The sequence below is a fragment of the Cryptomeria japonica genome, chromosome 5, assembly GCF_030272615.1.
Source record: "Cryptomeria japonica chromosome 5, Sugi_1.0, whole genome shotgun sequence".
Taxonomy (NCBI): Eukaryota; Viridiplantae; Streptophyta; class Pinopsida; order Cupressales; family Cupressaceae; genus Cryptomeria; species Cryptomeria japonica.
In genome coordinates, this window is record NC_081409.1 from 307,455,650 (window position 1) to 307,474,307 (window position 18,658).

An 18,658-nucleotide genomic window follows, 5' to 3' on the forward strand; every position below is an offset into this window, starting at 1 on the left:
CGACTTCAGTCACAGACAGGTGACAGGATGATTTTAGGGTTTGTAATGTCAGTTGGGCATTTTGTGGCTATTTGGGTTATATTTTTAATATTTCCTAAGTTAGCGTTTAATAATTAAATAAGGCTAAGTTGTTAACCATTTTGGAGTAATAAGGGAATTTTTGGCCTCATCTGGATGCGCATCCTATTGTGTGATAGCTCGTTGGAAAGATCTTGAAATTCTTTAAATCTTTCTCTTTGGTCTCAGGGCAATTCAGTGAGCGGATTTCTGTCTATGGGGAAAAAGGTCATTTTCTAGTAACATGACCACTTTAAAATAAGAAATTATAACATTTCCACTAGACCACGCCACTTGGAGACAATTAGGGTTCGATTTGCAATTGAGAGGGGTTATAAGGGGATAGGAGCTTCATTCTATGATTATCTTTTGCATATTTGACAACTTGTATGAATTTGCTCTGGAGAGCGATTTCTAGACTGGGACGCAAACCCCAGGATTAGGATTGGTTGGGACGTAGCCCTCAGCAATCTTTGGCACCGGACTTATAAGGCATTGTGTGTGGTGATTAAGGACAGAGGCATCAATTCTCAGTAGGGTTTCAGCGTAGCCTACCATCTTTCCAGTGGAGACGTGGTTCATTGCAGCTGGAGGAATGCCATTTGCAGCAAATACACCACGTGGTGTATAGGGTATTGCTTGTATTCACTTCCAGTGTATGTGGGGTTGGAGAACATTCTTCATCTTCCAGTTTGACTTCGAATTTGTATGAGAGCTTGGGAAATACATTGGATTCATTGTTTGGCTTTGTAATTCAGACAAATCTGCCTGGTACGATTTGCAATAATTCTGACTTTTGCTGTATACCTCATTTATTTCAGTATTGCTTCATATTTGCTGTCATCTATTCCTTCCTATGCTATAAAACAATCAAAAACACAAAAACAAACAACCCTTTCTGCACTTCTGTCTAGTTCTGTAAGAAAAACTTAAATAAACAGGAAAACAAAATTAAAAATAAAAAATTACAGCAGGTTAACAGCAAAGATATCAAGGCAGCCATTGAAATTCCAAGTTTTCTATCTATGGTCATTGTATTAGAAAATCATTACTTCATTGCATCATTTTCTATTATGATTATATCATGAAATACTTGGAGGTTGCATATGTTTAATGGAGATATAAGTTGCATATTCCACATTCATGGTAACATTCAACATTGATCAGCCACTTAGCTTTCATGCCAATTGTTTGCTTAAATGCTTAATGGCTGTAGGTATACATTGGGATGCATGACAAGTGTTTGTCTTAATGTCAACTAGCTGGTTAATTTCAGTCATTACATGTGTGTGTAAAGGTCTAAAACAGCTAGTATATCATTTCTATAACAACTGTGCATTGTTAGAAGCTTTCCATAACTTCATTTGCAGCCTACAAACCCAAAGAAGACAAATAAAGAATTCACTACAGCGGCTTCAAACATTGTATGCCAAGTGTTTGACAATATTCCTTGGGGTTCAAATAAGTGAAACAGAGTCAGATTAGCCAAGGGATATTACAGTTTTCAAGGTTTTTCGTAGGTTTCTTGATGTGCTAGGAGGGTTCTAGTGTTCTTGGTGAGCTCAGTTCTCAGTTTTAGTGGGCTTCAATAGAAATTGCTATTTATAGTATGTCCTTGCATGGCACCAATCTTTCTAGGTTTTTATTGGGTTTGCTCTCTTTGGTCTTTGAAGAACACTACTATTTATAGTAAGTGATTGCATGGCACCAATCTTTCTAGGTTTGCTTTCTTAGGTTCTCAGAGAACACTACTATTTATAGTATGTGCTTGTTTTAGCACCGAGCATCATTCGTTAGCACCAGTAATGTCTCAACATGTTCGGTTTCAGTTTTTGATGCTTTGGAGTACCTATCCACAATGTGCTTGAAATTATTTTAATATTTGCATTGAAGTTATCAAGTTACGTTTTAATATTTATTTTAGTGCTAAATTATAAAGTTATGCTCCTCAAAAGTGGGAAGGTAAGAGAGATAATAGGGGGGCCTTTGTACATGAATTGTTATTAATATTTCAAAGAGGCCTTTTTGAGTGGAATATTGTTTTTTTCAAAAAAGCAACTGAAAAGCACAAAAGCTCATTTCCAAAAAAAGTATCAAAAAAACAAAAAGTGTTTTTCAAAAAAGCAACAAAAAGCCAAAAAAAAAAACTTTTTTTCAAAAACAATAAAAAAAGGAAAAAAGCTTTTGCCTAAAATAGCTCTTGAAATTTACAAAGGAGGTGTAAGGCTCTCATTTGTATTATTTAGAGTTTGTACACTCAAGGAGATGCTGCTGGAATGAACAAAGAAGTTCTTCTAAGATTGATTGAAGATGAAAACCTTCATCAAATACACTAATATCAGTGGTGAAAGATCATTCCTAGCTGGTTTGGTGTTTTCACATAGGGAAGACATTGGTTTTCACAAATTTTCTGAAATTGGGGTTTGAAGAAAATGAAAACATCAAGGTATTTTGATTGCAGATTTGCTGGTTTGCATTTTGGTGATTAGCAAAGATTTTTTAGGTATTTTTTGGTGGTGTTTTCAGGTGCTCTTATTGCTGGATGTGCAACTTAGGGTTTTAGATGATGCCCTAGTTGTAGAACGTTCTTTGGCATAAAAAAAAAGCTAGAAAGGGTTTAGATGTTGTGGGTATCTTGCTGGAGGTGTTTTGAGATTTGTTGCATACTCTGTCATTTTGGTGATGTTCCCCTGAGCTGGAGGTACTCTTACCTGTTGGTTATCTTTGCTAGGTGATAACAGAGTGGTTGGGGGTTGGGATAAGCCATTCGGGTAGCTGTTGCAGATGTGACCACATATTATCAGTCCATTTCCTAAGGGTTTGAAGGTTATATTTCAGTGGTACAACTTCAGAATTGTCTATTGGTGGGTGTGGTCGGTGAGCTAGAAGAGTGTTGGGTGGTGTTGATTGGCTCCATTGCTTGTAGCAGCCCTCAAAAGATTTGTATCAGACCTGCAACCTTCAGATTCGTCTTCAATATAAGGTACTTTTTATGTTGGTTCCATGTATTTCTCAACTCATGTGTTGAACGTACCTTGGGGTTGTTTATCCACCAAAGAGCATGTAATATTGTGCGTGTGAACTGAAATAAAATCAATATCAAACTATTGCAGCCAAGTGTTCTCTTTGCATATTTTGTATGAGTTTCATTTGCAGATAATTTCTCAAAAAATAAAAATTAGAAAAAATCAGGGGTATACATTACAGAATGTCACTTGGCATTTGATTTTGAAAACATAATCCCCAAAGTTATAATAGAGCTTTGATTGTTCCACGATATGATGATTGGAGTGTTGCCTTTGTTTACAAAATTAGGGGGTAATCTATATCACCACCAGCATGCTTTGATTCCCTTAGTCTAATTCACGATGAAGTGGATATGTTGTGTTTTGACACCAACACCCTTCCACTTGTTTGCAGCTTGAGTCAAGAAGACATGCACGTTACTTGTATTTTCTCTACTTCCAGAGCTTTGTTGGCCTTTTATATTAGGGAGGCTCTAGGGGGAATATTTAACTTCCTACTAGGATTGCCCAACATGGCCCCCTCAATCTTGGACAACCCCCTATGAGCATTCACAAATCCTACCTAGTCCCTTTTGTTGTGTTTAAAGACAAGCTGGTTCTTTTGGTACGAATCTTAATGTAGACATGATATCTTTAGTATTCTTTCATGGTATCCTGCTCTGTCTCTATCAGCTCCTTGTTTCTTTTTAAGGGTCCTCTCATAGGGCTCTCTGAAATTGTACTCTATCTTATAGCTCAGCATTTAACTGCTTTAGCTTTACCTATTGTTTCTTTTTTCATATTTATTTTGTATTTTATGTTTAGGTACTGTTTAAAACTTATGTTATCTGAATACTTTGCTTTTCCAACCTATTATTATACTTTGAATCCTATTGACCTATTTTGGTTAGTCATGGAAAGTTGGAAACTAATAAAACTCTCTCTCTCTCTCTCTCTCTCTCTCTCTCTCTCTCTCTCTCTCTCTCTATGTAGAATGACAAGTTCTAGAAACAGATAAAAAATTACCTAGTCAAAGAAAATCTAATGTATGGTCTAAATCGATATCTCCTTATGACAGATTGGTACTAATACAGCAGAACTTGGTTATCTTGGGGTTCCTATGGTGGTCGTGTTTCCTACACATGTACTTGAGGTACTTTTAATGTTTTTTGTGTTTTTCAACAACTTAACTAAATGGTTGTGTATGAATGTCAAAATTGATGGACAAGGAATTTGTGTTCATTGTTTTAGGTGGTGTTCCATTATATTATCTAAGATTTAAATTTAATGTGATGGTTAAAAGACATGGATTTGTGTAAAGAACCTAGGGGCTGCTTGAATTTTAATGTCCTGCAAATGATTAGCTGTATGAAAACTGCAAATGATATTGTAGAAAATCAATCAGAATTGCAACGAATTTTCTATCCTTCATGCATTCACCATTAAGATAAATACATATAAATCTAAACTTAATTTCTCTAATGGTCAAAATTTAGGTTTTCGGGGTTACTACAGGAGGGCTGATGGGCATGTTGGCAAAGTTACGTGGAATTATTGGAGATATAGGTGTAATTTTGATGAATTTGGTGAAACTAAAGAGCTCTTCCTTTCTTGCATGGCCCAATAGGTATGTTTCATCTCGATAGCATCCTTTATTTTAACAAAATCATGTACTATTGTTTCATTGTTATAGATTTCAATTTAATTTCAGTAACTAATTCCTTCAGACTCTTCTTTCTCTTGTTGAAGCAGAATTTACTGAAATATGTGTTTACATTGATGATTATTTTATAGTAGAATAACATTATCAGATCTCTGTTACATGTTCACAAAATTTTGATCCATTGTGAGGCTAGATGAACCAAATATCAGTCAGACATACAAACTTGAGTTTTCAGATTACATTTCCATTGGAAAAATTTCTTAAGTCTAGGATGTCTCTGGTTCTTTCTGTTTTATATGTTCTATACTAAAGGTGGTAATGGGACCTGAGAATGGGACAGACCAGTCAAAACTCCGTAGCAGGACATTGGGAGAATCAAAATGTCATGGATCAAATTAGGAGTCAACAAAAGAACTTCAGGTGAGCAAGGAGCATCTGATTCTGAGACAGTCAAGATTGGAGCGTCCAATTAAGGACTTTCTAACCTTGTAGCCGATAGGACTTTCAAATTTAAACCTTATTAATATAAAGTGGAAACTAACAGAAATAATATAGAAAGAACTGTTATGTTTTAGTACGAACAGATTTCCACAATCCTCGAACAATAAATTCAGTGCTTCTAGATTTGATTGTGTAAAATATTTTTGCATCAACATTTTGCCCCAAAACTACATGAACCATCATCAGGATGAGAGAGAGCTCAAGGAGTTGGGCAACTGCTTGATCTCTCTCTCATCCTGATGATGGTTCATGACACATGTAGAGTGAACCGAAACGTTGATGCAAAAATATTTTACACAATCAAATCCAGAAGCACTGAATATACAGCTATGTTTTATCAACATAATTGCATATGAGGTTGATTACATGCCAGGCTTCAGCCTTTGATTTACAAACTAGATCTTAAAGATATTGACAGCTTTATTTCTTTCTTCCTTACCGTCCCTTATTTCTCCTCGTCTCTTTTTGTTTCTTACTTCCTCTATCTCTATCTTCTTGGTTTCTGCCTGTCCTAAAATCATATCAGACCTCTTTTTATATAGAAGATGTAGAATGATATGTGGCAGGTGGCAACATGATACATGCTCATAGAGTAATCTGATAAGGATCAAGGTCTCAAAATTAAAATATTTTTGTCACTGGCCAATGTTAAAAGTCAGTGCATCATCCTTGTGTAACGTGCAGGTGCATTGGTAATGTGTAATATTATCATTTCTGATATGCTTGGCACTAGGGGCCCTTAAATTCGATGTGGTTACATACATGGCATCCCTTAAGACCTATAATGAAGTACACAACCTTAAGAATTGATGCAAGTTTTAAATACTTGTTGCATTGTTCAAATGAGTTATTGTTATACAGTAATTAACTGGTACTAACCCCAACTAACTTTCAGATGGGAAACATGCATGCGGTAATCAATAACACATGAAAATTGAATGGAATGTTCTAGACACATGGTTTAATCTATGATCTCAACTGCAACCAAGGATTATTGATGGTGGTGCCTTGTGGTGTCATTAATACTTTCATAGTTTTAAAACTCCTGGACTCGCCACGGACTCACGAGTCCATGGGAGCCACGAGTCGGCTCGCCAAGGACTCGCGAGGCGAGTCCTGGCGAGTCCATTTGAAAAACTCACGAGTCTTTTGCAAGGACTCGCGCGAGTCTTTTGCATGGACTCGCGAGTCTTTCAAATGGACTCACGCGACCCAAAAAAAAAGTCATGAAAGCTTTAAAATTGAGTTTTTTTTAAAAATTTTGCCTTCATTTGGCATAACTGATGGAGTGAAAAATAAAATAAAAATAACACCCGACGCCTTTATAAAATAATAAAAGTATTTTTGGCCTCGCGGCGCGCTGCCCCTCGACACCGCCCTGTATCGCGACAGGGAGTGCGCAAGGGGCGCTGCCCCTTGACCCCGCAAGGAGCGATGCCCCTTGACCCCGCAAGGAGCGATGCCCCTTGACCCCAACTTGGGGGCGCTGCCCCCAAACCCCTGTCAAAAAATATAGCGGGAAACTGCGCCGATGGAAGTAGGGAAAATTTAACCTCCGAGTCTGATTAGGCTCCATATAACAGCATAATTAGCATTGAAGAAATCTTGGTATATACATTTTAGAGTTGAAAGTTTGAAACTATGAGTATGTGACATGTGTAATGTTTCAATTATGGCTCTTATGCTCTCTAAATGCATTAATTTCTTTATGTTTTTTTGTAAAACTATGGTTTTTCTTTTTGCCGAGTCCTTGCCGAGTCTTTCACGAGTCTTTCATGAGTCCGAGTCCGAGTCCAAATTTTTGGTTTGCCGAGTCTGAGGCGAGTCCAAGATTTTCAACTATGTTAATACTTAATAGCTTGAAAGTGCCTACAGAATTGTAACAACACACCCCTAATTTTTTTTTAATTCGTTTCACAATAAGAGCCAACAAACAACATGCAATAGTGAAAGGTCTCTGCTGTCTTCTTTTGAAATGATTTGTAATTCATATATTTCAAATTTTACAAATTATGAGATTGATAAAATTGCTAGGTAACTTGTTCAATGCATTAAATAATAACATACAACCATGCTTCACGTAAATACCCTAAAAACTATCTAGTGACTAACCATCTGCAAGTCCTATGTAGCAGAAAGTGTATGACAGACAACAACAATCACAAATCAACTTCCAAGCATCACCACAACATCTCCAGCTTGATAAGGAGCATGAAAGGGAGCACTGCAGCTCTGTATAGCAGGAATACGAGATTGCAAATCTGTCACACCTCTATTACAGGGAAAATCTATCTTTTAAAACCTCCCAGAACTCATCTATGCATCTCAATACACCTCCAAGACGAAGCCAAAATGCAGGGAATAGGCCCAGTACTGTCAAAAGAACCTTCCAACACACTCAACTCCATGGAACTGTGTTGCAGGTCACAAATATAATGCACAGCAGACTTGAAAATACTTGTTTGGCTCTTCAAACACACCTACAAAGACATTGAACATTACCCGAGAGTTTGCAGCGATCTATACATGCCCAGCATTCAACAAATCACTCAAGTGATGATGAAAAGGCAGAGAAATGACTGTTTGACATTCAGACCTGCACAATAGGGAAGAAAATAGTGCTGAGATGCAAAGATGATTCACCAAACAAGTCCCATCCTTCCCATTCAAGTTTGCAATGCTTCAGAACATCAATAGAGACACAATGCCAATATCACCTGCAAGTTTAGACCTCCAGGAGGCAAGCGATCTGCTCCCAATTTAACATGCCATGTCTAAAACTTTACCACAAGCTCAAGAGGACTGTTTGTCCACATTCAACCCTCCAATCTCCCAATTTTATATTATTTTCTGTCCAAAACACTATTGAATAGGCACCACTTCAAGTCCTGATTGTAGTCTCTAAAATATAGGCATTTCATCTTGAAAGATTCCACGCCAGCCACCTTTACCCATGCAGTCAGGTACAAAGCGTATGACTCCACAAAGAATCCAAACCTACCGAAATTTCATCATTTGTTGGTCCCAACTTGGTCGTCTAACCAAGGAATGCCTTTACATATCAAACTCAGACCATTCTCATATCATTTGATGCCCCAAATCAGCAGGAAATTGGTGGTATGCCCAAAGGAGAAACCTTCTAAAAAACACTTTAATCCCCAGTCATGGCATCCCAAAACTATTTGAAAATCTTCTGCAAACTTCAATCATAAATCATTTGCCTGCAAATCTTTTTTTGTATGATATTCTGAATGAATCTCACAACATTAACCAGGGAGGGTCTCTCACCATTATGGCTAATCTTCTTCTTTGAGAGGTTCCATCCTCAGAAAGGCTGAGATGAACCAATCTCAATCCCTAAATCACAAGGGTTTCACCAAAGAAAATGTAATAATCCACATAATTCAAATAAGCTCAAATTCTTTTGCGAACTTCACAAATCAAACTTCAACCATAAATTATTTACCCGCAAATCTCTTTTTGCACAAGTGAAGACTTTGAATGAATCTGACGGCATTAACGAGGGAGGATCTCTCACCATCGTGGATAATCTTCTACGTGAAGGTTTTCCTCCTTAGGAAGATTGAGATGAACCAAGCTCAATCCCCAAACCACAAGGGTTTCACTAGAGAAAATGTAATAATCCACATAATCCAAATGAGCTCTCCAAACCCCCTTATTTACTTTTCCTGGCAAAAATTCCGGAAGACTTTTATTTAAAAATCACTTTTTAATTAAAAAGTCCTTTTTGCTCCAAAAAATCCTTCTATTAAAATAATGAGAACTTTTTATATGCAAGGTCTTGTTGACGTGTATTTTGTACACCATCATACACAGAATAAAATACCTAAAGGCATCTTATCCTCTCTTGAATAAAGTCTCTAACTGCTGAAGATTCGCATGAAGGATCAGTTAGGATGACTCCAATGTTCTGGTTAGTAGGGTCTCTACGTGTGGATAAACTCCAGTGGTATGATGTGATTTGCTGGAATCACAAGGGGACTTACATCTGATGATTGAACTTCCGATCTGCTTTGCTGGAACACAGGCTCTTACTGGCTTAGATTTGAAAAAATGGAAAAAGGATGAGGGCGAAGAGAAGATCTAATCCTAATACTAAGAATGTAGGAGCAATGATTTGATTTTTGATGAAACTCTAACTAAGTCTTGTTTTGACATCAATGGACCATCTCCACAAGGCTAGTGCGATCTTCGAAGGGAAGCTTTATGATGTTCAAATCATCACTGCAGGCATAGACACCATCAGGTTGATGCATATCAATGAAGAAGCGACAATTGAAGTTACGCTTAAGCTGAATGATTCCAGTTGACTACACAAGGCAAGTCTGCAATCAACAAACTGCTAGTAGTATGGATATGCGAATTTCACCATCAATCAAGCATATTTCTTCCACTCATCTAATAACATGAAATCAAATATGAGAAGTATAAAGACCATGCAAATTGTCGAATCGACCCATAAATTTCACCATTTCTTCAATGAAGTTACAAGTCTTTTACAACAACATCTTGGCAACAATCTTTGCCTTCTCTCTCTACTCTACTCTAATTGCTATTCTATTTCTATCTTCTAACTATTTTCAACTCTCTAACTATTATCTAACTATTGCTAATTAGCCTTTACAAATGAAATGCCAGGGCTTATATAGTGCCCTCAATACAATTCGATGGCCCAGATCAATTCGAGATCAATGGCCAAGATTCAACAATGAAAACCCTAATTAGGGTTTGTTACAACCATTACATAACATTTAATGCTTGACCAATGATAAAATTGTATTGCTTGGACACATGTTCTCTCTAGAAAAATCGACCAATGGATAGCCGGGGTAGGTACATCGGAGTTTGTGCCACCTTCCATGAGTTAGGTACATTGAATCTGGAAATGCTGAGGTGGACCACACTGACTGGAGAAGTGATGACAACCCTTGTTCTGACTTCTTGCGTCCTTGATTTGCAGGATGATGATGTACCTCACCTTGAAACGCTGGATTGGAGGAGGTCGCCCCTGTCCTGGCTTGATCGTCCCGGCGAAGATCGTCCTTGATTCGGCTTGATTTTCCTTGATGAGATCTCCATTTGATGCCTACACAACATTTCAAAATTAGAAACATGATTTTGCAATGAATAGCATAGATTAAATTAATTTTAGGAAACCTCATAATAAATCCTTGAGTTATTATTTCCTAAAAAACGATTGGGCTACTGGTATTCAAAATTTCAAAATTCAAAATTTAAGCTATGACGATCAACGTTCAAAATCAAAACAATAAATCCATATCGCCATACCTCTCTTGAGAGCTAACACTAGAATGCAAAATGAGGAATTTGCCTAGGCAAAATTAACGTTAGAAGCCTTCAACGTGATCTTCAAGGATAAGGAACGTCCTCTTTATCAATTCGCCACCCTTGGAGTCTTTGATGTGTTCTTCAATGTCCTTGGCAAGTTCGCCTAACTTGAAACTCGAACTCCTTTGATAATGCTTGTGCCTTCCTATTGATAAGACTCGCACCTTGAACACAATTCGCACCTCCTCTTGAATGATAATTTCGCACTTCCTTTGTATACTCCAAATCGCATATGAAAAGATGATAAATGATGATGTGAAAATAAAATAAACTACTCCTACTTTATAGGCGCTCACCTTCATATTGACCCTAGGCCGACTTTGATGAATAAGGCAAATTTAAAATAAACTTAAAGGCTGACCCTTGTAAAATGAAACAAATTTTAAATCAAGCGCCCCATTTTTATTTATAATTAATTAATTTAACGCCTATAATTTTAAATAAACTCGATTTTTAAAAGGCAAAAAATTAATTAATTAATGTTTTAGCGCAATTTTTAAATGCTACTTAATTGAATTTTCAAACTTATCGATTTTTAGCATTTAAAATAAATTCAAAAAATGTTTGTTAGCGCCAAATTTAGAAAAGGTAAAGACACAAACCATTATCGCCCTTGTCCCTGACTGAGGGACAGGAGCGAATTACCATTTTGATCTTGATTCTTGTGCCTTTGGCGTTTGAAACCATCATCTCCATGTTGAAAGTGGCATGCTTACAAGGAACTTCGAACTTGAGTGACTTGATTTTGTAAATGAATGCCTTTTGTGACTAATATCGCCCTGGTCCCTTGGTGAGGGACAGGAGCGATCTTGGTGTTTTCTCCTTGATCTTAGCTTCTATGATCACCAAATTTCATCATGAGGAAGAAACAACGTTATCCTTTCGTTCCATGCTTGTTCTACTTGTCGTTAACAAGGCACTTTGATGCTTGGAGGATTATCGCCCTGGTCCCTTGGTGAGGGACAGGAGCGAACCTTGTATCTTAGCCTAAATTTGTCGTTTTGTAACCTTTGTTTCTTGTTCATTGCCTTCCAAACGATAGCCTTGATCTTGTGTATCCTTGATTTTGACATGATCTTGAAGGAAAACGAATGATTTAATGAAAATCGCCTTGGTCCCTTGATGAGGGACAGGAGCGATATAGCTTCCTTGTTCAAATTGATAGTCTTTTGACGTTTGAAACCTTTGCATATCATCATCTTAAGACGCCTTAGACCCTGTGCAACCATGTACAATCTTGACTTGGCATGAATTTTGAATGAATTGGCAAATACGGTGGATATCGCCCTGGTCCCTGACTGAGGGACAGGAGCGAACTTCAATGTCCTGGGCTCATGCTTGCTTTCATCAACTTGCCATTGCTTTCATCGTGTAAAATGAAGTCCCTTGGTCCCCTTTGGACACTTGAAACGTGATCAACATTCAAAATCTAAGCTTTCATGAAGATTTCGCTCTGGTCCCTGCCTGAGGGACAGGAGCGAATTTGGGCATTTGGTGCAAATTGTTCAACTTTGGCGGTCTTTGTAACTTTGTTCTTTGTCGAGACACCTCCAAACGTCCTTGCCACCTTACTTCTTGACTTGGAGTGATCTTAAACTTTGAAGAAAGGCAAATTAACTAACATTTCGCCCTGGTCCCTGGCTGAGGGACAGGAGCGAATTTGCAATTGTAGGCTCCATCACAACTTGCTAACTTCAAAATTTATCTTCAATGGACTCATTGTGTCCCCTTCCCTTCATCTTTGGCCGGGAGTTTGCTCAAACTTGGCGAGAAATTGTCCTAAGGCAAAAATCGCTCTGGTCCCTAACTGAGGGACAGGAGCGCCTAGGCCAATATGGGTCTCATTATGCATCTTGCAATCTTCAATTTGTCTTCAACGGACTCGTTACGCCTCCTTTGCTTGCCTCAAACTTAACACTTACTTGATCTTCGCCAAAAACCTGTCTTATAGGGAAAATCGCTCTGGTCCCTAAGAGAGGGACGGGAGCTATCACTTAAATTCGCCCTGGTCCCTGGCAGAGGGACAGGAGTGATTTTGCTTCTAGGGTCAATTTTCCTCATGATTGCGCTTTCAAGTTATATTCAACTGATAAAATGTATCTCCTTTGATCTTCTCAATTCGCGAAATCATTCAAATCTTTCAAGGACAAGGCAATTTTGGATTTCAAGCTCCGGTCCTTCAGTGAGGGACAGGAGCGATTTTTGTCCTCCAGGCCCAAATGCTTCACTTTTCACCATGAAATGTCTTTGCTAGGGAAGATATCATCTTGCTTCATGCTATGAATAAAAGTTAATGTCCAAACAAAGTCTAAAAATGTGCATATGAATAAAATCGCTCTGGTCCTTCAGTGAGGGACAGGAGCGAATTTGACCTTCTAGGCAAAAACTTCATCATTTCATTGCTTTTGATCAAGTCTGGATGCTCCATCATGCTCATTTTGCCCTTCACCATGCCTTTGATGTCTCAATTCGTCCAAACAAGGTCAGGAATGGCTCAAATAAGTATTATCGCCCTGGTCCCTTGGTGAGGGACAGGAGCGCTTCGCCTTGGTCCTCCTGGGAGGGACAGGAGCGAAATTCGCTCTGGATCCTCAGTGAAGGACAGGAGCGAAATTTGACTTTCGAACTCTCTATCAGGACAATTTTAATGGAATATAACATTTAAGTATAAGTGACATTTCCTTATACTTTAAGTTATATTCCATATATACTTTCAGGATGTTTGAGAGTGGTTTCAGACCTCCAGGAGTTATATTCCAAAATCTAGCTTTTTGAGATTTTTCAGTTTCCAGACTTAGTCAAATTTCAGGATCAGGACATTCCAGACTTAGCCAAATTTCAGGACTAGGGCATCACTCAAAATGCAAAGGCTAACTGACAAAACCCTAAAAGACCTAAAAAGACAAACCCTAAAAAGCAAAAAAAAAAGCAAGGGTCCCCATTTGCAATGGGGCGATGTGTGAAAACGTCACAACAGGTCTCTATTTTAATTTTTAATACAACCGGGTTGAGGAAACTATTGAAAAGTATCGGAATTGAAATTTGACTGCACTGCAGTGATACCAATGATGAATATTGAAAATTGAGCTCAATTGAGTGACTTACTAGAAATAGATGCTCTCTCCAAGAATCTTGGAGAACACACTAGAAGCTAGAAATCACTTTAGAAAGTGGCATAAGAGTCCTTTAGATCATCCAAGCTCAACAACAACATCAAACATCCTCTTTGGCATGGTTGACGGTCACAAACAAAGTCAGAGCTAACTACAATGCTAAAGTGACTAAAAAGGGGACATTACAAGGATCAATAACACATGAAAATTAAATGGAATGTTCTTGACATGGTAATATATGATCTTAACTGCAATTAATGATTATTGATTGTGGTGCCTTGTGTCATTGATGGCTTGAATATGCTTACAGTTATATATATGAATTAATGAGCCTAAGAAAACATAAATGTGGTGAGATGTGGCTACTAACTTGACTCACTACCACACAATATCTAGAAAACTAGCAAGGTACCTGAAAAACAAGCAAACATTAAAGAGAATGTTAAGTTTAGTTAAAATTTGTGATCAAGAGGATAGAAGAGATGAAGATACAGTCTGGAACTAAATTTGAACTGCAGTAGTGCGAATGAAAGGAAGCACAACACTTATCGATTTCGGTATTGTGTTCCTCCTTATTGTATGTGTGTTATATATATGTGGAAGAGGGGTTAAGTAGTGAAGAGACGTGTCTTCCCATGTGGGAAGACACATCTCTTCCCTACGTGCCACTTATCACCCGTTAACAGCCCATTAATAACATAGCCCGATAACAATTTAAGATCATCGCTGATCGTGAGGAACGCGATTATGAATCGCTTATCATAGCCCGTTAACATGAAAGGGTGTGACCAGTCAAACATCATAATTCGGTTTAGATTTTATTATTGATTTGTTAACATACATACTAATAGTTAACATGTAATCAATGTATCGGAATTATGAAATTGTACGACTGACATTAGATGAATTAACACTCCCTCTTAACTAGGGAGGACACATTTCATGTTAGAGAAAAAATCACAATTCATCCATTGATTGTGAAGAGAAGAGATATCACACCATAGTGATATCCAGAGATATGGTTCAACAATGAATATCAAGTCTCATGATACTCACCATAACTCATAGTTATCAAGGTATGTGCACTGGCATCAAGTCACATGATGCCTACCATATTGATAATGATTCATGGCATGTCCACAAATATTATGTCCATAATATTCACCATGAAGATCTCTATCATAATTATGGTTTATTTAATGATACCAAACAACTGATATCTACCATAATGTCTCAAAGATATATACTATCATGACATGTCCACAGATATCAAGTCACATGATATCCATCAAGATAGATAAATTGATAATTGTAAAATTGTCACCTTACAATATCAATCTGAAACAAGTGTTCATTATTGAAGAGTCGTCACCCTTCAATAATGTTCACAGGAGGGCTCATGAAGTCATGGAGTCACACACATGACAAATAAAAGAGTTTACACATTAAACATCTTAAATATATTAGTTGTTGGTTGAAAATTTTGTACACTTGAGGAAATATACAAAATTATGGTTTCAACCACAGTTTGTGAGTAAAACTCTCCTAATTAAGGGAAGGCTCCCCCTATCTACAAACTAAACTAATCTAATATGGGTGGGACATCAATCTTTCTTCTTCTTTCAAGAAAAACTATACTCTTTTCTCTTCACATAAAAGTAATAGCAATTGGAAATAAATAACAGCAAATACAAAAATGAGACTTCTTTGTAGGATTTTTGGAACATAAAGGGAAGCAAAGTTTCCATGAAGGCACAAGGACCTCCATCACTTCCCCGGGACGGGAAAACAGAAAGAAAGGTCAAAGTCTTCAACTATCTATTCTCCTATCAACCTTTTTAGATGATTTTCTGCTAACTAAGCACAATATGTAGTAGCTCAAAGTCTAACTACATGATGCACTTCAACTCACATGCACAACTCTTAAAAATAGAAGTAGCACAAAGTCTACAAGCTATCTTCCCACTTTAGTTTTCCACACTAGTTTCAGATATGATAAGCAGCTCAAAGTCTGCAAGACCAAATCAGAAAACCAAACATATAACTCTAAATACAATTAGCAACTCAAAGTCTGCAAGATTGAATTCAAATCCCTCTTTCACAATAGAACAAATTTCACAATCAACTCTAGAAAATGTCGTCACATAACAACTTGAATTGGCACAAAGTCTCAACACAACTTGCCTCTTTTATTGAAAGCAATCTGATTTACATCTAAGCTCAAAGTCTTAGGGTGCACATACAAATTGGCAGAATTTTGTTGCATTGCCAAAAGATAAAAATTACAATAGACCCCTCAAGTATTTATAGAAGAGGAGTCATGAGAAAAAGGTGGGAGGATCCCAACTAACTTGAGAATTCTCTCAAACACCAAGACTTATTCAATAACTAACTATGACTTATTCCAACTACAGTCCTAATTGAACACAACATGTAGTTGCTTTACATGTAATTACAAAAGTGCAAGTAATGAGTTAACTTGCAATTACAAAGTTATTTTCTTACATGTAACTTGTCAAAACAAAATTACAAATGCATAACTAAAACTATTCCATGTGTCTAAAGACGCGACTCTAATTGCATCATCCTTTGTCTATGATGATCTTCATGTCGCTTCAGGATGCTAGAACTTGAAGTATTTTGGATTGGTAAAGACATCTTGAACCAGAACGGGAACTTGCATCCTCGTCTTCTTGCTTGGGGTAATACTATCTTTTCAGGAGGGAAAGGGTTGCCTTCCTCTTTTCATGTCATGACCATCTTTGTTTTGAAAGCATTCTATGCTCTCAACCATGAATTGTTGTATCTCTTCTTGTTGTATCTCTTCTTTGTATCATCCTCCAATCTTGAAATCTACTTGCAAAATAAGGCCCATGCCTTAATTCATTGATTTGGTAGGTCGTGTGTATAAACCGGACTGACAAGGGAAGGGATAAACTGATGCAAAAATGGGCTCACAGGTGAATTTCGGGTTCTGGAAGTTGCATTACATGTGTGGGGAAAACAAGAGCATTAACTTGTAATTGTGAAGAACAAACATGCAACTTCATATGTGTAATGGGTAACTACAAGTTTGCACTTTTAATTGGACCTTTAAAACTCATTTTCACGTGTTTTTGAGTGCATTTTGGACCAATTTCGGGTTCTGGATGGCTGACTGCAGGTAGACTTTAAATGGGAAAAATGAATGAAGGTTTGAAATGAGTGGATGAAATGGTGGGAATAGGGATCTTGATATGAGGGAAATGAAGCTTATGACCAAAAACAACAAGTGCGGATGGTTATGAATGGATTTTTTAAGAACTTTTCCATGTTGATCATATGAAAAATGGGAAGAACTTTTACTTGTAATCAAGTTTTAAAAACACAATTTTGGAAAGACAAGCTTTTTCCAACTTTGAAACTTGGAATTTCACCAAAAGATGGTTAAGATTTTTCAACCAAAGGGGTAGATCAACTATTTTCATCCTACTTGTAATCGGGATTTAAAATCCAGAATACAAGTAAAGAGGGAAAATGGGGAAGATCAATGCAATTCACAAATTGCTTTGCAAACTTGGAACAAAGGGGAAAATCTCTCACAAAACCGATTTTAGGCAAGAACAAAACAAAACATATAACTATCATGAAGAGAGAGAATCTCTTATAGACAAAAGAAGAAGATTCAAACCCTAGCCACGTTTTTGAAAAAAATGCCATATGTATCAAAACCCCCATTAAAAGCATGAAGAATCGGTCAAGTAAAGCACCCAACCTCCACGCCTAGGCAAGACAAGCCAAAACAATTTAGGAAAGACAAGATTCGTGGCACTTGAATGAGGCAAATCGTGGCATTTTTCAAAAATGTTTTTGCTGTTAAAACACCATAAAACCAGCGATAATGTCTTCCAAATGGCATAAAGAGAGTTGGAAAATGCATGAAAATAGCAAGGAATCCAAAACGCCTTCCTCCTAAGATTTTCTCCACAAAAATCAGTGGAAATTGTCAACAAAATCCTCCAATATTGCTGGTCGGGTTTTTGGGAAAGAGCAACAAGCTTCATTTTACATGTAATAGTGAAAATCAGGTTTTTGAGAGCAAACAACAAGTTTGAAATGTTACTTTTCTCTCAACAAGGCAAAATCGGGTTTTTGAGAGCAAACAAGTTTAAACTGTTACTTTTCTCTCAACAAGGCAAAATCGGGTTTTAGAAATCCAATTGCAAGTTTAAAATTCGTTCATTTACACTTTATGAAGAAAATCGGGTTTTTTGGACACAATAGCAAGTTTAAAATGTCACTTTATTTCATTTCTAAGCAAAATCGGGTTTTGGAGAGAGATATGCAAGTTATAAATAACTTGTAAAGGGAAAATAAAATCCCTACAACAAGTTTTAATAACTCAACACATACAATAGGGGAATAAAATCCCCATTACAAGCAAAAGACATTAAAATAGGGGTTTTAGAAAAGAATTACAAGTGACTTTTAAGTATGCAATTTAAAATTAACTTGTAACTTACCCAAAAAATCCCTATTATGACTTAAAAAGCCAAAAAGCATCAAGGGGGAAGTAAAAAGTAAGTTAAAAGTTCTTTTTTCAATAAAGTGCACTTGTAATTAGCCAAAAATTTCCCTACAAAGACTAAAACAAAGAAAATCATTAAAACTTGCAATTCAAGGAAAATTTCCCACCTGCAGTCAGGGAGAAAAACCCCGAAATTGAAGGAAAGACATAGCAAACGAACCCAGAATGCGATGAAATTTGAAACGTGGTTTGAGGATGGACTGAGGATTTAGCCAGTCCAAGGATGAAGAAAAATTATACCCTGGGAAGCATGCCATAGAGTAAAATCTTCAACCTGCAGTGACTGTTTTGAAATCCGAAATTGCACAGAAAGCTAGGAAAAGGAAGACCAAAACTTGGACAATGATGGCAAAGACACCCCCCAATGATTTGACACTATCAA

At 37.1% G+C, this 18,658-nt stretch overlaps 1 protein-coding gene across 1 annotated transcript in view; it reads left to right on the forward strand.

Moving 5' to 3' along the window:
• The window catches only part of LOC131045021 (uncharacterized), a 318,125-nt gene that overhangs the window by 292,705 nt on the left and 6,762 nt on the right, over window positions 1–18,658 (forward strand). Inside the window, exons 10-11 of the mRNA XM_057978528.2 lie at window positions 4,141–4,215; window positions 4,559–4,689. Coding sequence (XP_057834511.2) covers window positions 4,141–4,215; window positions 4,559–4,689 — 206 coding nt within the window. The remainder of the gene's footprint in view (window positions 1–4,140; window positions 4,216–4,558; window positions 4,690–18,658) is intronic.